Source organism: Hypanus sabinus, unplaced genomic scaffold (genome assembly GCF_030144855.1).
Source record: "Hypanus sabinus isolate sHypSab1 unplaced genomic scaffold, sHypSab1.hap1 scaffold_809, whole genome shotgun sequence".
NCBI lineage: Eukaryota > Metazoa > Chordata > Chondrichthyes > Myliobatiformes > Dasyatidae > Hypanus > Hypanus sabinus.
In genome coordinates, this window is record NW_026781661.1 from 22,592 (window position 1) to 49,232 (window position 26,641).

The 26,641-nt window shown below is 48.0% G+C and overlaps 1 protein-coding gene across 1 annotated transcript; it reads left to right on the forward strand.

The window, feature by feature from the left end:
• Positions 1-813: 813 nt before the first annotated feature.
• On the forward strand, positions 814-23,690 carry LOC132390234 (killer cell lectin-like receptor subfamily B member 1; the record flags this gene model as incomplete). Its single annotated transcript, XM_059962842.1, has 8 exons — positions 814-961; positions 2,724-2,792; positions 5,647-5,751; positions 16,524-16,640; positions 17,338-17,436; positions 20,250-20,392; positions 21,096-21,160; positions 22,102-23,690. Coding segments are annotated over 8 exons (942 nt in total), but the record flags the coding sequence as incomplete, so codon positions are not given.
• Positions 23,691-26,641: the final 2,951 nt, after the last annotated feature.

A 26,641-nucleotide genomic window follows, 5' to 3' on the forward strand; every position in this document is an offset into this window, starting at 1 on the left:
TGAGGTTACTTTGGCAGTCAGGGTGAAGGATGATCCGAAGAGCCTCTATAGGTATGTTAAGAGCAAAAGGATAATAATGGATAAAATTTGTGCTCCTGAAGATTAGAGTGATAGTCTATGCATGGAACCAAAAGAAATGGGAGAGATATTAACTGTTTTTTTTTTTTGCATCAGTATTTATCAGTATCAGTATTTGTGTATCTGTATCCCCAGGTCCCTCTGTTCTACAGCACTCCTCACTGTCCTACCATTTACCCTGTGTGTTCCACCTTGATATTCCCATCCAAAATGCAACACCTCACACTTGTCTGTATTAATCTCTATCTGCCATTTTCCTGTCATTTTCTCCAGCTGGTCCAAATCCCCCTACAAGCTTTGAGAACCTATCTCACTGTCCACTTCATCTTCAATCTTTGTATCATCAGCCAATTTGCTGATCCAATTTACCTCATTATCATCCAAATCAATGATATAGATGAGAAATAACAGTGGACCCAGCAATGAACTCTGTGGCACACCACTAGTCACAAGCCTCCACTCAGGGAAGAAATCATCCACTACCACTCGCCGGTTTCTCCCATTCAGCCAATGTCGAATCCAGTTAACTACTTTATCATCGATACCTCGCAACTGAATCTTCTAAACGAATCTCCTATGTGGGACCTTGTCAAAGGCTTTATTGAAGTCCTCCTCTGTGGCCATTCTCTCGCACTCTCATTCCCTCTCCACGGTTCCTCTCCCACCACCCCGCCCCCCAGCTCTCGCTTCCTTTCTTTTTCAGCTGTACATCTTGTGTTTTTTGGTGTCCGTCAGACTCCCTTGTCAAAACCGGCTTATTCTGAAAACGGTTACTTCTCCTTCCTGAGCTCAGACACGCAGAGGATCCACCACAGGATAGACGACCGCGAAGCTTCCATGAAGAAGAAACGCACAAATACAGGCTCACGGGCACCTTCCCGAGGTGAGTGGGGCAGAAAGACAGAGAGAGTTTCATTTTGAGTCTGACTCCGAGAGCGTGTGTTGGATAGTGTGGATGGAAACCCCCTCTGCGCTTGACCCTGGGGGTTTGTGATGGCACATCGAGGAGGGAGCGTCTCTCTGTGTCTAAGCCCAGGACTTGTGAGACGCTACACAGGGAGATTCACTCTGTGTTTGACTGGGTCGATGATGAGGGAGCCTCAGCCCATTTCTGAACCTGATGTATCTTACGTGGAGACATAAACCTAGACCCACTCTGTTCCCCGGCTCCGTAGAGATGGAAGTCAGTTTCATCGTTGTTGTCTTGACTGTGTTCATGTAATTTGTCGAATCCTGTCGAGAAACCTCAGGGCAAACTTACAGCTGACCCTAATGATCCGCTGTTTGAGAATATGTCAGAGGGAACGCGCAGGACAGGATACACGGAGGAAGCAATGTGAGGGTGGGGACGTCAGTGACGCTGGCGTGCTTTGGGAAGGGTGGCGTGGAGCGACTGGCATAGGAGGGCATTATCGAGGCACCATTGTGGAGTGGTGTCTAGAGAGTGTGATGTGGGAGGACAGAATGTCATGGGGGGCAGTGTTTTGGAAGTGACGTGGTCGAGGCGGTGGGGTGGAAGGGTGAATGAGGGGAGCGCTTAGACCGCGAAAGTAGGGAAGGTTGTGGGATGGCAGCTAATAAGGTGCACCTTAAGAAGGGTGGTGTTTGGAGAAGGCAATGAGAGATGCAGTGATGAGGGAGCCCCCTTAAAATATATTTTGATCCCCTCTCGTATTTTCCATCTGCTCCCCCCAGCACTCTGCGCAAACCTTACCTCTTCCCCCTTCTCTATCCATTTCCCACTCACACTCTTTCTACTGTTCCCCTCTCCTCCCCTCTATCCCTCTTTTCCCATCTCATCGACTCTCCCCTCTCTTGTCCTCACTCTCCCCCTTGTCCCTCATCACCCCTTCTTTTTACCCTCTAATTATTCTCCCCATACTGCTCTCTTTCATTCGCTCCTCTCGAACGCCACCATCCCTCTCTATACCTCCTTGAACCTCTCTCTCTTACGTACCCCCTCTCTCTCTGCTCTGTCTTTCACGCTATCTGTCCCACTATTCCCTTTCTCTCACTCTCCTTTTCGCTCCCTCTTCACCTCCTCTTTTGCCTCGCTCTCGCGTGATTATATTGTCCGCACTCTAACGATCTCCCAGCATCTCTCTACCACTTTTTACCCATTAACACTTCTCTCTCTCATTGCTCACTTTCTTAATCCTCTCCCCTCTCTCACCTTCCCCCGGTCTCTCAATCTGGCTCTCCCTCTGCACTCTTTCCCTCACACTCTCGTTCCTTTTGACACTTCCATCCTCTCTCCCCCAATATTTCTCCATCATGTACTTTCTACTCTCTCACCCCTCTGCCTCGCCTCTTAATCCTACTCTCCGCACTGACTACCTCGCTCCCCTCACCTCACTTTACCCCTCTCTCTCCTATTTCTCCTCATTCTCTTTCCGCAATTCTGCTCCATTTTCCCACCTATCGCCACTCTTCAGTCACCCACTCTCAACAACTCAATCCGTCCATTTCACTCTCTTTGTCGTTGTGCTCCCTGTCTCGCTTCCCTCTCTTGCCTCCCTTCAACCCGTACGCTGTCCCCAACCCTATCCCCCCACCGTCTCTGTACCCTCTTCACTTTCCTCTGCACCTAACTGTCCCCGATTCTCTATCGCGCTATCTCAAACTTCTCTCTCTCTCTCTTGCAGACGATCTGACCTCCACCTACACCGAGCTGAACATTCGGAAAGTCGAACGCCTCACCAATGCACAAACAGGTCAGTGATGGAACAGCGACCACATTCTGGAGGGCTCACATGTCATACTCCCAAATGCTCAAGTGTGTAATGCATTCGTCTCCACCAATTCCCTGGCAGCTTGTGCCACAGACTGACCACCATCTGGGTAACAGACGTTTGTCAATCGGCTCACCAGTTGAATCTTTTTTCCCCTCTATCCTTATACCTGAACGATCAGGTCCTCGATTGACCAGGTTTAGGGGAAATAATAGCGCCCATTCACTCTGTCTGTGCTCCTCGTGTCTTTATATACCCTTGAAAGGTCATCCCTGCGCTGCAAGGAATAAAGTCGCAATCAACCCAACCTCTTTCCCTAACTCAGTACCCGGACTCCAGGCAATGTCTTCGAAAATTTCGCCGTGCACTCATTTCCAGTTCGATGGCATCTTTCCAGGAACAGGACGACCAACACTGAACACCATACTCCACGAGTGACCTCACCGACGTCCTGTACAACTGTAACATGAGCGCCTTACTCTTGTACGCAATAGCCGATAGACAATGGACAATAGGGGCAGGAATAGGCCATTCAGCCCTTCGAGCCAGCATCCCCATTCATTGCGATCATGTCTGGTCATCCACAATCAGTACCCCGTTCCTGCCTTCTCCCCTTATCCCTTGTCTCCGCTATCTAACTCTTTCTTGAAAGCATCCAGAGAATTGCCCTCGACTGCCTTCTTAGGTAGAGCATTCCATAGATCCACAACTCTATGGGTGAAGAAGCTTTTCCTTAACTCAGTTCTAAATGTCCTACCCCTTTGTCTTAAACTGTGTCCCCTGGTTCTGGACTCCACCAACATAGGGAACATGTTTCTGCCTGTTGTGTGTCCAATCCTTTAATAATCTTATATGTTTTAATCAGATCCGCTCTCATCCTTCTAAATTCCAGTGTATACAAGTCCAGTTGCTCCAATCTTTCAACATATGACAGTCCCGCCATCCCGGGAATTAACCTCGTGAACCTACGCTGCACTCCCTCAATAGCAAGAATGTCCTTCTTCAAATTTGGAGACCAAAACTGAACACAATGCTCCAGCTGTGGTCTCACCAGGGCCGTATACAAATGCAGAAGGACCTCTTTGCTCCTATACTCAACTCCCCTGGTTATGAAGTCCAACATGTCATTAGTTTTCTTCACTGCCTGCTGTACCTGCATGGTTGCTCTCAGTAACTGATGAACAAGAACACCTAGCTCTCGATGTATTTACCCTTTTCCTAACTTGACACCATTCAGATAGTAATCTGTCTTCCGATTCTTGCCACCAAAGAGGGTAAGCTCACATTTATCCACATTAAATCGCATCTGCCAAGTATCTGCCCATTCACCCAACCTGTCTAACTCACCCTGCATTCTCCTAAAATCCTCCTCATATTTCACACTGTCACCCTGCTTTGTGTTATCTGCAAATTTGCTAATGTTACTCTTTATCCCTTCATCTAAAACATTAATGTATATTGTAAATAGCTGCGATCCCAGCACCGAGCATTGCGGTACTCCACTAGTTACTGCCTGCCATTCTGAAAAGGACCCGTTAATCCCTACCCTTTGTTTCCTGTCTGCCAACCTATTTTCTATCCATGTTAGTTACCCTACTCCCAATACCATGTGCTCTAATTTTGTCCACTATTCTCCTATGTGGGACTTCATCAAAGGCTTTCTGAAAGCCCAGGTGCACTACATCCACTGGCTCTCCTTGTCCATTTTCATAGTTACATCCACAACAAAATCCAGAAATTAATCAAGCATTATCCCCCCATTTCATCCATGATGACTCGATCGATCGTGCTATTGCTATCCAAATGTGCCGCTATTTAATCTTTTATGATTGACTCCAGCCTTCCCCACCACTATAGTCAGGCTAATGTCCTGTTTACCTACTCCATGCTCCCCCTGTCCGACTCCATGTTCCGCGGCGATACCAGCTCCCTGTTTCCAAGTCCCAGGTTCGCGGCGATCCTAGTCCCTAGTCCCCCTAGTCTGAGGTTCGTGTTCCTGTTTGTCCTTGATTTTCCGATCTTCAATGTAGCGAGTAAGAAACACCATTTTATTGTACCAATAAAAAAGTGTTTGTGTCGTTCCCCAGCACCCTTGCCCCCACAGCTTGACATACCTAACCCTCTCTGCCCACGTGTCTGTCCTTTTGATTGGACGTATACGCTTGAATGTTCATTTCCCAGCCCTGGTCCTCTTGCAGCTATGTCTATGTTATTCCTATAACATCATACTTGCCATTTTCCAACTGAGCCTCAAGCTCATCCGCTTTATTTCTTATACTTCGTTCATTCATGTATAATACTTTTCATCCATCACTTCCCTCGCTTCTAACATCGATCCCTCTTGCACTTGGCCATACGCTCCGATCACTTCCTGAGGATTCTGCCCCTTTAATTCTGCTGTCGTTCTTACGTTTTCTTATTCACTCTTTTCCTTTAACTCCATCCTTGTATTTACAGTTCGTCCCCCTCCCCCCACTTACTAGTTTAAACACAACCGTGTAGCAGTGGCAAACCTACCTGCCAGAATGCTGGCCCCCCGCTTGTTAAGGTGCAAACCGTACCTTTCCTTCTTCTCCATCCACACTGCCTGTTGACTTCTTCTCCTCGTTCTGTCGCCCCATTCTCTCCCATTCTCCAGCCGAGCGCCTTCATCTCTGACCCTGTTTCCGCTATCGATCCATCCCTCTATCGGCTGCTCTGTCTCCACCTCTCTCTCCACTCACTTCCTCATCTCCCTCAAATTGTGTCTCCGTCTCTCACTCCGCCACACCATTCTCTTCCTGTCCCTTGTCCTTCTGTTTGTCTCTCTCTCACATTCTCTTGCTTTGTTTCCCAGATGGACTGGACCCCACCTACTCTCAGCTGAACCTTCGCCAAAATGAAGTTCTCATCGCGAAGGAAGAAGATCCTCCTCTTGCGTCGGGACGAGGAAGTCAGGCAGGTCAGAGTTCACGTTGATGACGTAATTCTGAAGGAGTCACGTGAAAAGCTCACACGTGTACAAGTGGTAATGCATTTGCATCGACCATTTCCTCTGGCAGTTCCTTCCGCAGACGGCGCACCGTTTTTTAAATAAAAATTGTCATCCTGGTACACAGTTAAATCTCTTTCTGCTCTCTCCTCGGAACTGTGCGCTCTGTTCCTTAATTCTCCAAGTCTATAGAAAATGACTCTGTGCATTCACCTTGTCTGTGCCCCACGTGGTTTTATAAACCTCTGTAAGTCACCTATGAACTCCAGGGTATAAAATCTTAATCTGTCTGATTTCTCTCCATAATTCAGTCCCTAGAGTCTCGCCAATATCCCCGTAAAGCTCCCTCTGCAACCTTTGCTGCTCAGTGGCATTTCACATGGAGCAGGTGGACAAGGACTGAGCACTATACTAAGTCCTGTACAAATGCAAAGTGACCTCTCGACTCCTGTACTCAGAGCCTTGATTGATGAAGATGCAATCTTTACCGCCCTATCCACCCTTGACCTTAATTTCTGGGAAATGCTTTCGCGTACCCCTGTGGCTATTTATTCTCTAATACTTCCCAGAGATCCTCCTCTTCACTGTGACTGTCTCACGCTGCTTGTCTTCCTGAAATACAACAGCTTGCACTTACCCAAATTAACTTGCATAACAGTAAAAACTGAAAACTAAACCTACCTTGCCTCGCCCGTTTCCGCCTAAGCTCGTTGAGCCAATGTCCTTAAGCCTTCACTCTGCTCCCGGCCAATCCACTGCCAGCTGTATAAGGCTGTGTCCTTCTCAAATCTTCCGCGCTTCACTGCCCGACGTCACACGTATGCGCAGTTCCGACACTCTTAACTCCGATGAGAAGAAGAAAAAAAATCAAAATGGCTCTCTCCGAACTCCCGTTCTGACCCTACGACTTCCTTCTCCAAATGCAACACTGCCATGAAGTGCTCGGTATGTAACTGGCACCTATCCTGTCTGCAATGTATGTGAGTGGCCCGGATGACAGTTTAGATGAGTGGTTTGGTCCGTTAGCAGATGATACGATGATGGGTGGTGGTGTGGATCGTGTAGAAGACCTGAAAAGAATTCAGTGGGATATGGATCAGTTACAGATATGGGTTGGAGAAACGGCAGATGGAGTATCACACGGACAAATGTGTAATGTTGCACATTGTTAGGTCAAATATTAAGAGATAGCGCACACTGAAAACCAAGACCCTAAACAGTGTTGATTAGAAGAAGGAGATTCGGGTCCAAAGTCGTTATCCGTGGGTACCCTTTCTGGGGTGTTTAACTAGGCATATAACACGCTTGACTTTATCGTTGGGGGCACCGGGTTCAAATATTCAGGAAGTTATGTTGCAGCGTTATCAATATTTCTGATTAGGCTGCATCCGGCGTATTGTACACAGTTCTGTTCACCACATTATTGGGAGGATTAGAAGGCCTTGGATAGCCTCCGGTGATGTTGAGCGGTAGATCCGACAGATGTTTCTAAGATCACAAGAGGCATAGACTGAGTCGACAGACAGTACCTTTTTCCAAAGTTGAAATATCTCATATCAGAGGGAATGCATTCGGGACAACATTGCAGGCCCATTCCTGTACTCCGCTGGGTGGTCTCTGTTCTATACCTGGAATATCCAGACTTCCATCCAAATCCTTGCCACTAGGAGCAGAGGTCGTAGGGCGGATCGGTGCACTACACCACGATTCACGGACGTCCGCCGCTCTCTGAGGTTTGTACCCAGGCCAACTCTGAGCCCAAATTCCCAGTTCATTGTGAATCCCAGTCACCGCAATCTTGTCAATGTATCTCCCATGAAAGTGACGTTGTTGAATGCCCGTCTAAAATCAAGAGTTTCGCACCCCAATGAACTGCATGTTCAACTGTGATCCCTTCCTACGTCCATGGAATCTTAGAACTATGGAAGTTTACAGCATGTAGAACAGACATTTTGGCCCTTCCTGCCTGTCTTAAACCATTTTTCTGCCTCGTCCCACTGACCGGAACCTGGCCCATACACCTCTCATCCATTTACCTTTCCAAGTTTTTCTTAAATATGAAGTTAGCCCGCTTTTACCACTTCATCTGACATTTCATTCCACACTCCCAACACTCTCGGTTTGAAGAAGCCCCCACCCCATCTTCTCTTTAAACGTTTTCCCCTTCACCCTTAACTGATGTCCTCTGTGTTTTTCCCTCTAGCCTCAGTGGAATAAAAATGTTTGCTTGCATTCACTATATCTCTACCTATTTTCTAGAGGGCTGGAAAAATTTTAATTGGAGTAAGGCAAATTATGAGGCTATAAGGGTTGACACTTGAGTGTGTGAATTGGGAAGATGTTTTTGCAAGGAAATGTACTATGGCCATGTGGTCGATGATTAAGGATCTGTTGCATTGAGCCAATGTCTAATGCAATTTACTGCCTCGCCATGTATACCTAGTGACTGAATAATCCAAACTAACCTCCCATACAGAAGTCCATGTAGTCAACATCCACTGTCTTCCCTTCATCCACTTTCTTCGTAACCTCTTTGAAACACTCTAATACATTTGTTGACTCTCCCTAATATGTGACTGTTTCTCTAAATACTTGTAGACCCTATCCCTCTGTACTCCTTCCAATAATTTACCTGCTACCGACGTCAAACCTACTGGCCTATAATTTCTGGGAACACACACAAAGTGCTGATGGAACGCAGCAAGCCAGGCAACATCTATAGGAAGAAGCACTGTCGACGTTTCGGGCTGAGACCCTTCGTAAGGACTAACTGAAAGAACAGATAGTAGGTGATTTGAAAGTAGGAGGGGGACGGGGATATCCAAAATGATAGGAGAGGACAAGAGGGGGTGGTGTGACGCTGAGAGCTGCAAACGCATTTGGAAAAGGTGATGCAGAGCAGGAAAGGATAATGGGATGGGAGGCCTAGTGGGAAAGAAAGGGAAGAGAGGAGTGCAAGAGGGTGATGGAGAACAGGCAAAGAATGATGTGCAGAGTGAGAGAAGAAAAGAAAGGGACGAGAGGGAAAATAAATAAATCAGGGATGGGATAAGAAGGGGAGTAGGAGCATTAACGGAAATTAGAGAAATCAATGTTCACGCCATCAGGTTGGAAGCTACCCAGACAGAATATAAGGAGTTGATCCTCCAACCTGAGTGTAGCTTCATCTTGACAGTAGAGGAGGCCATGGATAGACATAACAGAATGGGAGTAGGACATGGAATTAAAATTTGTGGCCACTGGGAGATCCTGCCTTCTCTGGCGGACAGAGCGTAGATGCTCAGCCAAACGGCCCCCAGTCTGCGTCAGGTCTCAACAATATATAAGGCCGCACCGGGAGAACCGGACACCAACAGAAAGCAGAAAGAGAGGGCTGATGGGAAGATGTGCTTCGTCGTAGTGTTATAAGGTGAGCGTTGGGATCGGATCATTTTGTGTCTGTTGCTTGAATTTCCAGCATCTGCAGATTTCCTCGATTTATAAATTCCTGGATTACTTTTAGAGCCTTTTTAAACAACGGAAGAACATGAGTTGTCCTGAAATCCTTCGGCACATCACCCGTAGATACCGACATTATGAATATATCTGCCAGGGCCCCTGCAATTTCAATACTTGCCCCCTTCAATGTTCGTGGGAATACCCTGTCAGGTCCTGGGGATTTATCTACTCTGATTTGCCTCAAGATAGCAAGCACCTCTCTTCCTCCCTCCCCAACTCTATCTCCGCCTCTCTCACCCCGTTCTCCCTCCTCATTCTTTCTCACGCAACTTCCTGTCCATCGCCCCCTCACCCTCTCCCCCTCTTTGCCCATCGCTCTCCTCCTCTGCCTCCTTGTCACTATCCTCTCTCTCACACTCCTTACCCTAAATCTTTCTCTTGCTGTCTCACATCTCTGCCCATCACTTGCTTCTCTCTTCTCTCTCCCGTTCTCATTTCTCTTTATCCGATTTTTCCCTCCCCTATTCATACGTCTGTCACGCTCTTTCTTATCTGCCTGACCGACTCTCTCCCAAATGGTCTTATCTCCACTTACTCAGAGGTGAACTTCTGGAAAGAGGGTCCCCGCATCGATGAGGACGAAGGTCGTCCCATTGCCTCGGGATCAGCCGGGCTGTCAACCACTGCGCAAGCAGGTTAGAGTTCACAGTGATGAAGTCATTCCAAGGGGTCACGTGACTCACTCTCAAGTGTCCATGTTTCCAATGCATCTGCATCGACCTCTTCCTCTGTTAGGTTCCATAGGCTGACCACCATCTGGGTAAAAGTGATTGTCTCTTGACACCCTAATTAAATCATTTTATCAACTCACCCTAGACCTGTACCCTCTGCTCTCTTTTCTCCAAGTGTAGGGAAAATAGCTGTACACAATCACCGCTAGTAGTTTTACTCCCCCGTGTAATGTCACCCCTACTCACCATATATATAACATACAATTACAGCACGGAAACATACCAACTCGGCCCTTTTTGTCCGTGCCGAACGCTTACTCTCATTTAGTCCCACTGACCCGCACTCAGCCCATAACTCTCCATTACTCTGACAATACGGAACCTACCTGTACCACTTCTACTGGCAGCACGTTCCGCATAGCTACAACTCTCTAAGTAATGCAATTCCCCCTTGTGTTACCCTTGAACACGTGTATGATCATTTCTTGCTTGAATCTCACTTACCCTCAATGGAAAAAAGCCAATCCACGCCAACTCTATCTATCCCCACATAAATTTAAATACCTCTATAAAGTCCCTGATCAACCTTCTACGCTCCAAGGAATAAAGACCTAACTTGTTCAGTCGTTCCCTCTAACTTAGATGCTGAAACCCAAGTAACATTCTAGTAAATCGTCTCTGTACTCTCTCTATTTTGTTGACATCTTTCCTGTTATTCGGTGACCAGAACTGTACACAATACTCCAAATTCGCCCTTACCGATGCCTTGTACAATTTTAACATTACATCCCAACTCCTGCACTCAATGCTCTGATATATAAAGGCAAACATACCAAAAGCTTTCTTCACCAACCTATCCAGGTGAAATTACACCTTCAGGAAACTATGTACCATTATTCCTAGACAACTTTGCTCTACTGCATTCTTCAATGCCCAACCACTTACAGTGTGTGCCCTATTTGGATTTTCCTACCAAAATGTAGCACCTCACACTTGTCAGCATTAAATTCCATCTGCCATCGTTCAGCCCACTGTTCTAACTGTCCTAAATCTCTCTGCAAGCTATGAAAACCTCCTTCGTTATCCACAACGCCACCTACCTTAGTATCATCTGCATACTTACTAATCCAATTTTACACCCCATCATCCAGATCATTAATGTATAAGGCAAAAAACTTTGGACCCAGTACAGATCCCTGAGATACACCACTAGTCACCATCCTACAAACTGAAGAACAGTTATCCAACACTACTCTCTAACATCTCCCATCCAGCCACTGTTGAATACATTTTACTACTTCAAGATTAATATCTAACGATTGAACCTTCCTAACTAACCTTCCGTGCTTAACCTGGTCAAATATAGTGTATATAGACTGAAGTCCATATAGACAACATCCACTGCTTTACCCTCGTCAACATTCCCCAAAACCTCTTCAAAAAATTTAATATTTGTCAAACACAACCGTCCACGCACAAATCCATGTTGACTGTTCCTAATCAGACCCTGTCTATCCAGATAATTATATATATGGTCTCTAAGAATAATTTAAAATTACTTACCCACCACTGACATCAAACTGACAGGCCTATAATTGCTAGGTTTACTCTTAGAACACTTTTTTAAACTATGCAACTACATGAGCAATACACCAATCCTCCGGCACCATCCCTGTTTCTAATGGCATTTGAAATATTTCTGTCAGAGCCACTGCTATTTCTACACTGACCTCACTCAAGGTCCAAGTGAATAACCTGCCAGGACCCGGAGATTTATCCATTTGTATATTCCTCAAAAGCGCCAGTACTTCCTCCTCTGTAATTGTCATAGTTTCGATAACTTCCCTACTCGTTTCCCTTACCTTACACATTTCAATATCCTTCTCCTTAGTGAATGCTGAAGAAAAAAAATGTTCAATATCTCCCCCATCACTTTCGGCTCCACTCTGATTCTCTAAGGGACCAATTTTATCCCACACTATCCTTTTGTTATTAATATAACTGCAGTGACCCTTTTGATTTACTTGCCATTTTGCAAAGCAACTTCGTATATTCTTTCAGCTTTTCTAATGTATTTTTAAGATTCTTCTTACATTATTTAAATTCCTCGAGCACCTCATTTCCCCCATGTGCCAATATTGTTGTACATATCTCTCTTTTTCGTAACCAAGTTTCCAATATCTCTTGAAAACCATGGCTTTCACAAACATTGAACCTTACTTTTCAACCTAGCAGGCACATAACGATTCTGTACCCTCAAAATCTCATCTTTAAATGACCGCCATTTCTCTATTACATTCTTCCCATAGAACAAGTTATCCCAATCCACTCCTTCTAAATCCATTCGCATCTCCTCAAAGTTAGCATTTTTCCAATCAAATATCTCAACCCTAGTTCCAGTCAAATCATTTTCCATAATTATATTGAAACTAATGGCATTGTGTTCACTGGACCCAATGTGCTCCCAAACACATACCTCCGTCACCTGACCTGTTTCATTATCTAACAGAAGATCCAACACTGACCTTTCTCCGATTCGTTTCTCTAGGTATTGCTGCAATTAACTATGCTGCATACATTTTACAAACTCCAAACCATCCATCCCTTTTACACTATGGGCTTCACAGTCTATGTGTGGAAAATTAAAATTTCCCTCAATAACAACCCTGTGCTTTTTACAAATATCTGCCATCTCCTTGCAAATTTGCTCGTCCACTTCTTGCTCCCCATTTGATGGTTTGTAATACTCTCCTATAAGAGTTACTACACCTTAGACTCCCTAGACGAGCCCTCTAATCTGTCCTTCCAGAGCACCGCTGTAATATTTTCTCTGACAAGCAACTCAACACCTCCCCCTCTTGCCCCTCTGAATCTATCACACCTGAAGCAACGAAATCCAGGAATATTTAGTTGCCAATCACAAACCTCCTGCACCCATGTTTCACTAATAGCAACAACATCATGTTTCCATGTATCAATCCATGCTCTAAGTTCATCCAACTATGGACAACGAAATCCCGCTGCTCACCCTCCCTCTTGAGAATACTGAGAACACGATCCGAGACATCGCGGACCTTGGCACCAGGGAGGTAACAGTCCATGCAGGAAACTTGTTCTCTTCCACAGGTTCTCCTATCTGTCCCCGAAACCATCGAATCCCCGATCACTACTGCTCTCCTCTTTTCCCTCCTTCGCTTCTGAGCTGAGGCTCCAGTCTCGGTGCCAGAGACGTAACAACTGCAACTTGTCCCTGGTAGGTCGTCTCCACCTGCAGTATCCAAAACGGTATACTTATTGTTGATGGGAACGGCCGCAGTGCACCCCTAAATTGAACTTCAAATTTGCGCGACTTCCCTCCAGAACTCAGTCCCTCGAGTCCAGACAACATTGTTCTTCTCATTTTCTCTCCTCCACTCACAAATTACCCTCCCAAACATCACTGCCACTCTCCTACCCCATTTTCCTGCATTGTATCCAGATTCTCCCCACCAATCTCCTACAAATATCTCCCCACCTATGGCCTTCTTTCTCCCCATCTCTCCCACACTTCCCGTCCGTCCTCTCTCCCCAGCTCCCTCCCTCTACTCCCTCCTACCCTTATTTCCTCCCTTTCACTTTCTCTCGCCCCACTCTCGCCCTCCCAGCGACTCTCACATCAATCCTGTGCCCTCTTGTTTCCGAAACCTGAGAAAAGTCTGTGTTCATTCACCCTGTCTGTGCCCCTCGTGGTTATATACAATTCTGTAAAGTCGCCCCTGCGCTCCAAGGAATAAAGTCCCGAACTGTCCGACCTCTCTCCATACCTCACTCCCCCGAGTCCAACATCCTCGTAAACCTTCCAGCACAGTGGCCTTTCCTATATCAGGGCGACCGACACTGACCAAGAGCGGCGTCACTGTACATCTGCCACGTGACCTCCCGACTCCTGTACCATAATCTTCCAGAGCGGTGTACCATCTGAGACCTTGTTAAAGTCCAGGTAGATTACATTATTCCCCGTGCCTGATCTGTCCTTCCCGAGTAAATTTGTCGACAACTCTCTCTGGGTCTCAGGCCATCCAGTATCTCTCTCCCTCCTCCATCTTCCACCCTTCGGATCTCCCCCCTCCCTCCCTCTCTCACCGCTCCTTTCATTCTCCGTCTCTCCCTCCGTTTCTCACTTCCATCTCCCAGAGTGATTTACCATCTGGGATATGTGACAGTATTTGTTAAAGTCAGTGTACATTTTATCAACCAATCAAGGCAAACAGGTGCACCGGAATCAAATCAGACTAATCTCCCCTGGCCCAACCCCCTTATACAGAGCAGCCCAACAATAGGTCACTGAAGTCCCTATCCATCACGCCTGGTACACTGCCCTAATCAGCCGTCCAAGTGTCTCACTCCAAAGATGGAATTCTGACATTTTCTCTCTCGTCGACACTGTCTACATTTCCTGCTGTCTCCGTGAAGCAGCCAGAATAACCATAAACTCCCATCTAACACAACCGAATTCCCTCCCATCGGGGAGAAAGGTACGAAAGCACGTCGGACCAGTCTCAAGGACGGCTTCTGGCCCGGTTCTATCGGGTGATATAACGGCCTCCCCGGACGATCAGATGGACTCCACACCTCACGATCTACATCGTCGTGGCCCCTTACACTTTATCGTCGGCCTGCACTGTCCTCTCTCTGGTACCGTGACGCTTTATTCTGCAGGACCACTCCTGTTTGTGATGTATATAGAAACATTCAAACATAGAAAACATACAACACAATACAGGCTCTTCGGTCCATAAAGTTGTGAAGAACATGTCCCTACCTCAGAACAACCTAGGACTTAACCATAGCCCTCTATGTTTCTACGCTCCATGTAGCCATCCAGGAGACCCATGAAAGACCCAATCGTTTCCGCCTGCCACACCGCCGCCTGCAGCCTATTCCATGCACTCACCACTCGCGAAGTAAAAAAATCTTACCCCTGAAATCTCTGTACCTACTTCCAAGCACCTTAAAAGCCAGTCCTCTCGTGCGAGCGATTTCAGTCCTGGGAAAAAGCCTCTGACTCTCCGCACGATCAATGCCTCACATCATCATGTTCACCTCTATCAGGTCACCTCTCATCCTCCATCGCTTCAAGGAAAAAAGGCTGATTTCACTCAACCTGTTCTCATAAGTCATGCTCTCAAATCCAGTAAACATTCTTGTCAATCTCCTCTGCACCATTTCTATGGATTCCACGACTTTTCTATAGTGATACGAACAGAACTGTGCACAGTTCTCCAGATAGGGTCTGACCAGGGTTCTATAGATCTGCAACATTACCTCTCAGCTCCTAAATTCAATTCCAGGATTGATGAAGGCTAATACACAGTACGAATTGTTAACCACAGAGTCATCCTGCGCAGCTGCTTTGAGCTCGGACCGCATGATTCCTCTGATTCTCCACACTGTCAAGAGTCTTACCATTAACACTATATTCTGACATAGTATTTGACCTATTAAAATGAACCATTTCACAAGGGTTTCGGCCCGAGTCGTCGGCACTAGCTCCTCCCACAGATGCTGTCCAGTCTGCCGGGTCCTGCTAACATTTTGTGTCTTTATTTATTTCTATCATCTGCAGATTCACTCGTCGTGCACTTCATACATAACTGGGCTGAACTCCATCTGCCACTTCTCAGCCGGTTTTGCATCCCGCTGTAACATCTGACAGGCCTCCAACAGTCCACAAAACCCCAAACGTTGTGTCATCCGCAAACCTCCGAACCCATCCCTCCACGTCATCATCCGGTTCATCTATAACAATCACGAAGAATAAGGGTCTCAGAACAGATCCCTGAGGCACCCCACTGGTGCCCGACTCCCATGCAGAATATGACCCGTCTACAATCACTCTTTGCCTTCCGTGGGCAAGCGAGTTGTGGACCCACAAAGCAATATCCCCTTGGATCCCATTCCTTCTTACTTTCTCAGTAACCCTTGCATGGGGTACCTTACAAAATGCTTTGCTGAAATCCATATACACTTCATCAACTGCTCTTCCTTATCAATGTGTTTGGTCACATCCCCACAAAAATGCAATCAGTCTCGTAAGGCACGATCCGCCCTTTACAAAGCCATGCTGACAACTCCTAAACATATTATACCTCTGCAAATGTTCATAAATCCTGCCTCTCCGGATCTTCTCCATCAACTTACCAAAAGCTGAGGTAATACTCACTGGTCTATAATTTCATGGGCTATCTCTTCTCCCTTTCTTGAATAAAGGAAAACATCCGCAACCTTCCAATCCTCCGGAACCTCTCATGAGTGATGATGCAAAGAACATCGCTAGAGACTCAGCAATCTCTGCCCTCGACTCCCACAGTAGCCTGGGGTATATTTCGTCCGGTACCGGCGATTTATCCAATTTGATACTTTCCAAAATTACCATTACATCATCTTTCGTAACATCTACATGCTCAGGCTTTTCAATCTGCTGCAAGTCATCACGACAATCACTAAGATAATAAAGTAACGTATTCATTAAGCAGTTTCTATTGTCTTATTAAATATTTATTGTGATCTTATGGTCGTGTGGTCTCCCCACAGCTGCGCATGATCAACAGTCGAAAGTGAAGATCGGAAATAGACCGTACCGTCTGATCTGCCTACTCTGCCTAGTTACATTCGCCCTCATCGTGATAGTGGCCGGATTCTCGATACATGGTGAGTGGAACGGACTCCGTGTGGAGTCAGACCGTAAATAAAGAGAGTGGACTGAATTGTTATTGTAAAACACCACAGCGACACCGACACGGCCCTTACCGTAACACCGATTAAAACCCATCACCACAACACGGACACACCCCTAACCGCGATAAAAACACGGCCTGAACCGTAACACAGTCAAGACTCGTCCTGACACCCACACGACATTCACTGTCGACCTCGGCCCGGCCGCCGACACAAGCAAAGCCGAGGTCTCGGAGGCCTTCTCCTCCGGAGATTCCGGACCGCACGGTAGCAGCGGCAGCGAAGCGGGCATTTCAGAAGATTCTCCAGATGTTCCTCCACGCTCTCACGTCTGTCTCCATCAAATCAGGATTGTGCTCGGATCCCTACTTAACAAGTAACAGATATCCATCTCCAGAGAGGCCGCGCGCGCTGTGTCGCGCCGCCATTTTCTCCTCCTTTACTGGGACACCCTTCACCGTCACACCGACATAAAACTCTCTGAGACCCGTGCGGTAGCGCGATGCTGACTCACGTAACACTGCAAACGCGAAACATTCTTCACCATCCCTCTCAGTATCGCAGATTCGTCAGTCTAAGGTCACCTCCGACCGAAACTACCATGAGTTGAACTCAACCCTGCAATCACGTATCACTGTAAACGCTAAACATCCTTCATCATCTCTCTCAGTGTCACAGTTTCGTCACCAGTTCACTGAGATGGAAACGAAGTGCAGATCTATTAACGAAACCAAGGCTCAAATCTGTGAATTTTTGACCAGCAGAAGAGGTGAGGCACCAACCCCTTCTTTCACCCGCTCCTCATCACAGTTCAAGCATGGAGAGAGGAAGCGTCACTCTGTGCTTGACATCGGGAGTGTCTGGTTATGATATAGGGTGATTCACTCTATGTCTTACTGTGGGAATGTCTGACGGGACAGTATGGATCCAGCTTCTCTCTGTGTCTGACAGCGGGATTGTGTGATCGGCCAGTGCACAGAGAGATTCACCCCATGTCTGACCCCTGAATTGCGTTATCCACCGTGGAGAGAGAGCTTCACTATGAATCCGGGTGTGTGTGACGGGACGGTGCAGCGGGGGCTTTACTCTGTGTCTCAATTCGGGATTGTGTGGTGGGATCGTGGAGAGAGAGGTACTGTATTTGATTGCAGGACTGTGTGATGGGAGAGTGCAGATGGGGGTAAGGGGACGTAAGGAGGGAGATTCACACTGTGTCTGACCAAGGCCTTGTGTGACTGGACTTTGTGGAGCGATCTTAATTCCGATCTCTGACGTGGGGTATGTGTGAGGGGCGGTGTCGGGTGAACTTCACTCTGTGGTTGACGCTTGGAGTGTGTGATGAGACGGTGTGGAAGGAGCAATACCCAGAATCTGACCGTGGAAGAGTCCGATTGGACGGTGTGCAGGAAACTTCACTCCACGTCTCACCACTGGAATGTGCGATGAGGCCATGGAGAGAGAGATTCCCTCTGTGTCTGACACAGGCAGTGAGTGACGAGGCTTTGTAGAGGGAGCAAAACTCTGTGTCTTACTCCGGATGTGTGTGATGGGACAATGTGGAGGGGAGCTTCACTCCACGTTTAAGCCAGGGCGTGTATGAAAGACAGTGTGCAGGGAGCTTCACTCCAAGTTTACGCCTGGGCGTGTATGAAAGACTGTGTGCAGGGAGCTTCACTCCACATCTGACCCCGGGAGTGTATGAAAGGCAGTGTGCAGGGAGCTTCACTCCACGTCTGACCCCTGGAGGTTGTGATGGGTCCCTGGAGAGAGAGACTCAGTCTGCGTCTGACAGTGTGAGCGTGTGATCGGACGGTGTGCAGGGAGCTTAAAACTGTGTCTCACCCCGTGTGTGTCTGATGGGACTCTGTGTTTCACACAGTGTGCGTGTGATGGAAAGCTATGGCGGGGGAGGGGTTCTGAGTCCGTTTGGGGGTGGTCACCTGTGTTCTTTGCGCCGGGAACGGTGACGCCTGTCTGGATGGTGTTCCGCTCTGTGTCTGATACCAGGGGTGTGTGATAGGGCGGTGCGGATGGAGACTCTCTCGTTTTCCGACCCCTGTATTGTGTGATGACACTGGATAGAAGGCGGATCACAGTGTGACTGATCCCGGGAGTGTAAGGCGGGATGGTGCAGAGTGTGTTTAATTTCCTATCTGATCACGGGCGGGGGAATTGGGGTAGAATGGAGGGAGGTTCACTTTGTGATTGTAGGCAGGACTGTGTGATGGGAGAGTGTACATGGAGCCTCACACCATGTTTCACCCGAGGAGTGGGAGATAGAGTGGGTTAGGGTTAGGGTCGTGTGTGATGGGACAGTGTGGAAGGAGCATCACTCTGTGTCTGAACCGGGAGAGTATGAAGGAACCGTGAGACAAGAGCTTCATTCTACGTCTGTCTTCGAATGTGTGCGACGGGACATTATGGATGGAACTCAAATTACTGTCTGCCCCGTCAGGAAGTGTGATTGAATAGACTGGAAGGACTTTCACTCTATAACTGTCTCCGGGTGCCTGTGATGGGAGGGTGCCGAGGTAGTTTCATTGCGTGCCAGATGTTGGGAGTGCGTGATGGGACGCTGTGGAGGGAGATTTCTTCTGGCTAATCCCGAGAGAGTGTGATGAGACGGTGCGGACTGTGCACACTGTTTTTGAACTTGCGCCTGTGCCATGGGAGAGTGAGAATGAGCTTCATTCCATGCCTTTCTCCGGGTGTCAGTAATCGGACGGTGCTGAAGGAGCTACACTGTGTCTGATCCCAGGAGTTTGCGATTGGACACTGTCACAGTAGCCGAACTCTGTGTCTCACTCGCGAATTTGTGATGGGACGCTGTGGGGGAGGGGGGGGGAGAGAGAGAGAGAGAGAGAGAGAGAGAGAGAGAGAGAGAGAGAGAGAGAGAGAGAGAGAGAGAGAGAGAGAGAGAGAGAGAGAGAGAGAGAGAGAGAGAGAGAGAGAGAGAGAGAGATTCCCTCTGAGTCTGGTCTGATACCGGGCATGCACGATTGGAGAGTTTGGAGGGAACTTAATTCTGGTTCCAAACCAGAGCCTGTTGGGACGGTGCTATAGAGAAATAGAACATCGCTCTGTTTCTGACACACCGGGTGTGTGATGGGTTGCTGTGGAACGAGCCTCACTTTGTGTCTGACTCCGTGAGTGTTTCGGGGATGGGGTAGAGGAAGCCTGAATCTGTGCCTGACTGGAGAGTCTGTGATAGATGATGTAGAGGGAACTTCGCTCTCTGCCTGATCCTGTGAATCTGTGACGGGACGTTATGGAGGGATCTTCATTCTGTGTCTCTCCCCGGGCGTGTGCGATAGGACAGTGTTGTACGAGATTCACTCTGTGTCTTGACTCCGGGAGTGTGTGATGGATGGTCTGGGGAGGAATTCACTGTGCCTTGTTCTGTTAATGTGCGATGGGATGATGTTGGGGGCGGAAAAATTCCCTTTGTGACTGACCTCAGGTGAACGTAGCGGGACCGCATGGCGTGAAATTCACTATGTGCGTCATCCCGGGTGTGTGTGATGGGAAAGTGTGCTGGGAGATTCACTCTGTGTCTCACTGTTCCTTGTTCGTGATTTTCAGTGCAAAACTGTTCCGAGAATTGGATCAGGAATAATGACAGGTGTTATTACGTCTCCACGCTTCAAACAAATTTCTCCAGAGCGATACAAGAATGTTCAAACCGTGATTCAAGCCTGCTGGAAATCAATTCAAGGGATGAAGCGGTATGTGTCACAGCACGGGAAGATCCCACAATATCACAGGAATCATCACACACTCGCGGATTCAGGCACAGATTGAACACACAACATACATTCCCAGCACACACTCACGGTGTCTGACACAGAGTGAATCTCCCTCCACATCACCCCTTCACACACTCCCGGGGTCAGACACAGAGAGAAACTCCCTCCACACTGTGCCATCACACACTCCCGTGGTGAGACACAGAGTGAATCTCCCTTCACACCGTCCCATCACAAACTCCCGGGGTCAGACACAGAGTGAAGCTTCCTTCACACCGTCCCATCACACATTAGCGGGGTCAGACAAAGAGTGAATCTTCCTCCACACCGTCCTATCAGATACTCCCGGTGTCAGACACAGAGTGAATCACCCTCCACAACGTCCCATCACACAGTCCCGGCGTCAGACACAGAGTGAATCACCCTCCACACCGACCCGTCACACACTCCCGGGGTCAGACACTGAGTTAATCTCCCTCCGTACCGTCCCAACACACACTCCCTGGGTTAGACACAGAATGAATCTCCCTCCACACCGTCCCATCACATACTCCCGTTGTCAGACGCAGAGTGAAGCTCCCTTCACACCGTCCCATCACAGATTCCTTTTGTAGTCATCTGAGAGAAGTTCCGTACATAGATTTCGATTCTTGGCATTAATCAAATAATTTTAATTTCTCAGAGCTTTGTATCCAACAATCTTGTGTACAAGAACCTTGAGTACTGGATTGGAAAATGCGAAGACGGGTAAGATTTGGACTGATGTGTGGGGTGAGAGTTGAGTATTCAGATAGTGCTGATGGGATTATATGGGATTCGTTTACGGACTGAAGTAGTTTTGTGGGTAAAGGGAGGGGCATTGGGATTTGCCTGTAGACTGTACGCGGGTAGAGTGTAGGGTGATACAGTGGGAACATTTTGGGGCCTACACGTGTCTGCCGGGGAAGGACAGGGCCGTGGGATTATTTCGGAAAGTGGCATTGGGCAGCGGGGACAGTTCAGTACACAGGGATTATTTTGGTATGACCTATGTCGGTGGGAGAGCGCTGTTCAGTGGGATCATTTCAAAGACAGTCACCGGGCTGAGTGGCGAGAGAGAAACAGCCGGATTTGCTTGGTGAATGACATAGATCTGAAGGGCGAGAGTAGGAGAACTGGTTTAGTTTGGAGACCAGTCCAGGGCGATGGGTACACAATGGGTTAATGTGGTTAGTTCGGAGGTAGTCGCCGGGCTGTGAGGAGAGGGAGAAACAGTGTGATTCGTTTGCTAAATGACGTAGATCTGAGGGAACGGAGCTGGGCAGGTGGATTAGACGGTGGAAGAGTGGGGGTTGTTCGCGGACTGAAACAGTTGGCATGTTAGATTCGTATCGGGACTAACAGAGGACTGCGTTGAGTAAGCGGTTCGGTGGGATTAGTTTGGGGGATACGGGGCTGCGGGGAGACATTGGGTCAGTGCCTTATTTGGGGACTGACACAAGACTGTGGGTAGACATTGGGACAGTGGTATCTGTCTGGGTACCGGCACCGGGCCGTCGGGGAGAGCGGTTGCGTGGGATGAGTTTGCGTACTGACACAGTCTGTTAGGAGAGATCAAAATCATGGGATTAGCTTGGGGAGGGTCACGGCTCGAGTTCTCTGCTGGAGCTGTTTTGTCTCTGTTGAAATTGTTTATCCCTCTTGAATAGGAATGTGAGCTCCGGTCTCCTGTACAAGGGGACAACTGGAACGCCCCCTTGCAGACTGTGTGATCCGACTGCAGTCAGACCGATTTACCCTTGCGATCTTGATCAGCCTTTCATCTGCGAGAAATCGGTACATTTGTGCCCGCAAATTCCTGAAAAGATCCAGGGTCTCTGTCAACAGCCAGTGGAGGCGACGTGAATAAAATGACTGTCGCCAGTCCTCCCCTTCACTCTCACTCCCCGGTCCTTCCAGATTCCCTGCCCACCCTCTCTGCCCTTCCGTGCTCCACCAATTCCTCCTCTTATCGCAACCATATTGTCTCCACCAGACACTAACAAGCCTCTCTTGCTGTCTGTCCCCTTCTTTCCCTCCGTTCCCCGGTCCCGCTTTTCCTGCTCCCTCTACCTCCCTCTTTCACCTCTCTCCACGTCCATCCGCTTCTTTCACTCCATTCCCACGCCCCGCTCTTTCTGCTTCCTCTACCTATCTTATTATTACCTCGTACTTCCTCCTCCCGTTTCTTCTGCTCCCTCTACCCACCTCATTCACCTCTCTCCCCGTCCATCCCATTCTTTCCCTCCATTCCTCCGTCCCGCTCTTTCTGCACCCTCTACCAATCTTATTATTTCCTGCGTAATTCCTCCGCCCGCTTTCTTCTGCTCCCACTACCCCCCTCTTTCACCTCTCTCGCCGTCCATCCCCTTCTTTCCCTCCATTCCCCCGTCCCGCTCTTTCTGCTCCCTCTAACTACCTTATTATTACCTCGTAATTCCACCCCTCTATTTCCACATTCTCTCTTCGTCAACTATCACTGTTCCATCCTCTCGAACTCCCTCCTCACCCTTTCTGTCCCTTCCTCCTATCCCATTCTCCATCAGTGCTCGCAACCCCATTCTTCCCACGACACACCGACAAACCTCTGTCCCCATTGATCTCCGGATTTGTGGCATTTTCCAGCCCGTGACGTTCTTCTCCACCCCCTACTGCCTCGCCCTTTCTCCGCCGGCTCTTTGTCCTCTCCCGGTGCCAACTCTTTCCCACTTTTTGCTCCTTCTATACCCTCTTTCTACCCCTCTCTCTGCCTTCCCTCTCCGTCTCTCTGTACTCTCAGTGTTCATAAAGTACTCTTTCTCCATTCCACTCACTCTCACGTCAATCCTGTGCGGTCTGGTGCTCGATAACCCAACCCTGGGTGAACGTTTGTGCCTATTTCCTCCGTCTGTGCCTCTGTTGGGTTTATGGAACTCTCTCAGGTTACAAAACTGATCCAGGGAGTAAAGCCCAATACTCTCTCCCTCTCTGCATAACCCTCAGTTTCCTGCGATGTACATTTTTCCAGTTCACTGGCATTTTTCCTGAAGCATAAATCCTCACCGACACTTTGTACCACTGCAGCGAGATCTCCCGACTCCCGTGTTCAGTGTCCTGACCGGTGAAGGCCAGCGTGCCCAGTGTCCTGTCCTATCGAACATTTTTCACCAGAATCGCTATTTGATTTTTGCCTTGAAATGTACACGACATGCAATTTGTTCTTTAGCTTCATCAGTACGGCAAAAATATGTAGAGCTAATGTAAATTACAAACATTAATAAACACCGCAAAAAATGTCGAGTGTGTTCGTGCGTTCACAGATGTGATGGCGCAGGTTGAGAAGATGTTCCTGAATCGTTGTGTGTGGGTGTTCAGGCTCCTGCGACTCCTCCCTGATGGTAGTAACGAGCAGAGAGCTTCTCCCGAGTGGGGAGAGTAAATGATGGATGCCGCCTTCTCGAGGCATCGCCTCTTGACAATGCCCTCGATGGTGGGGAGGGGTGTGACCGTCAGAGTGGCGGCTGAGGCTGGATCCCTCTGTAGCCCGTTACTATTCTGTGCGTTGCAGCATCCGCACCCGGCGGCGATGCGGTTAATCAGAAAGTTCCCCACCGAACATCCATAGAATTTTCCTCATCTTCACTGAGAGAGCACATCCCCTCAAACTCCTAAAGCTGTGATCCCTTCCGAACCGAGACAGGTCTGGATGTTGTTGAACCCAAATGCAGAGTCAGGTCTGGAATTAATTCAGACTCAGACTGGAAATGAACAAGCCGGCACCAACCCAAACCAAAGACGACATCACAAGCAGTCGTACTGGAGACGGAACTATTACGGTTTAGCATTGGGTTTACATTCTAGTCTTCTCAAAATGACTGGGCAGAGGGAAGTTACACATAATACCTAAATCGCGAGTGTGTGCTGAGACAAGGAAGAAGAAGTTTCACTATATGCCTCTAACAGGGAGAGAATGACTGGACACTGTTGGAGGAGGTTTAATTAGGGCGATGGGACAGTGTGGAGAAAGCTACACTCCGTGTCTGACCCCGGGAGTGTGCAATGTGATGTTGTGGATGGAGCGTTGCTCAGTGTATGACTGTCGGAGTCATCTTCTCATAAAATTCTGGCATTAGGACAGGTTTCAATGAGAAACAATTAGAAAGCAGTGCCACGAAGTTTTTATTTATTTATTTATTTGTTTGTTTGTTTGTTTGAACAGCGAGCAAGCGATGAAGCCGATTCATTAAACAAGTGCAAGAAATTATGACATTGATTGTTATTTTTCAGTTAATCTATAGTTTGCTTCTTTATAATTGCACAGTTAGAGCAGTAGGAATGTCTGGCAAGACAGTTGAATGGTTTCATTGCAGGGCATGGGACGGAAGAGAGATTTCCAGTCACACCGATGACGTCACCTGTGAGAAGTGCATCCGGTTGGAGTTTCTCGCACTCGGCGAACACTAGGGGGCGCCAAACCGCTCCACGTTGCACAGCCACCTCATTTTCTCTCCCAGCGAGTAACTTCTCAGTTTACACCTGAACTGCAGTGGACATCACACCTCAGTGGGGCGTTTGCATTAAAAAGGGGGAATGGTGCGGATTAAACTACAGTTGCAGGGGATTGAAAACCAGACTGGCATAACATGGAGTGGTTGTTGGGGCAGATGTTGGGTAATTCCTCTGACAAAGTCAGGAAATAAAATGTTGAGCCTGCTGGGACTCATGTTCTGAGCTGCGTACATTTCAATGCAGGAAGTATTGTAAGAAAGACAGATGAGATCAGCGACTGGAATTATGGTATTTCAGTCGTTACTGGGAGGTGCTTGAAGGGCGGGCAAGCCAGTTAGCTCAACATTCCGGATTTTGGTTAAGGAGGAAAGAATTCAAGGGAGATGGGCGGCTTTAACTGTCACATCAGATGCATTGACAAACACAGGGGAAGAGGGGTTCAAGTGGCTGTTTCGCTCTGAGTTTGACAGACGGAGTCGTTGTGACAGCGCCTCGCGTTTCGTTGAACCACAAACTATCAGGGAAGCGGATTCATCAGCAAAGACTAAAACACATGAGACAGGAGCCACTGTTGATGTATTTGTTTTCAGTTTATTTATTGTTTCCTTCAATTAGAGCAGTAGGCCATGCCTGGCAGGAGAGTTGAATGCTCCTATTTCAGGACGTGGGGCGGCCGGGAGACCTCAGTGTCTCTGACCACTTCACCTGTGAGAAGTTCATTCTGATGCAGCTTCTCAGATTCGGCGTTAAGGCGTTGGAACTGTAACTGGATGAATTCGGGATCATTCGGGAAGCTGAGGGGATGACAGGGAGGACATATTGGGAGGAAGTTAAACCTAATGTACAGATGACAGGAAACTGGGTGACGGTCAGGATGTTGAAAAGTGTTAAACAGTAGAGTAGAGTGCCCCCTGTGGGCAACCTCCTCAATAACAGGTAAAACTACTTGTATACTTTTGGATGGGGGGAGGGGTCAAATGACCAAGTAGAGGGAAGTATCTCAGGTCAGGTCTCTGGCACTGGTTTTGGACTTTGGTTCAGAAGGGAAGGGGAGGGCGAGATGAGGAGAGGTGTGATGAGAGGGGGCCATTTGTTAGGGAATGAGAAAAGAAGTTCTGTGTGTGATAGAGGGATTACTGAATGGTATTTTGCCTCCCGAGGTGTCGGGGACACTACCACACTGAGCGGGTCCTCAGCAATATTAAGTGGGAGGGTGAGCAGGCGAAGTTCGGTACGTGCTGATGTGGCCAGAAATAGGAAGGCAACACCTACTAACAGGTGGCTAAGGTGTCGAGGTATGAATGAGGGCTTCTGATGGCTGGAACATTGGGTTCTCTTCTAAGGAAAGTGTGACAAGTGTATGAGGACTGTTTCAATATAATCCGAGTTGAATTTTCATTCAATCTTACATGAATAGGCATAAAAGCAGCCAGACGAAAAAGCGTTACTCCAGAACCAAGGTGGAAAAACAACTATAATATATGAGGCTTAATCTAGGCCACAACGCAGCTTGAGTCCCGGGGTCCACTGAATGCGACCGAAGTCTGGATTAGAGACCAACAAATGTTGTCTTCTGCCGTGCGAACACTAGAGGGCGGCACATACCTGCCCGGAGGCTGCGCCACAGCGCCCCCACGTGGCGCAGCCCCTTCATTTTCTCCGCCACCGAGCAGATCTCACTGTTTCCACCTGGACTGGACTGGACTGGAACTCATGTTCCAT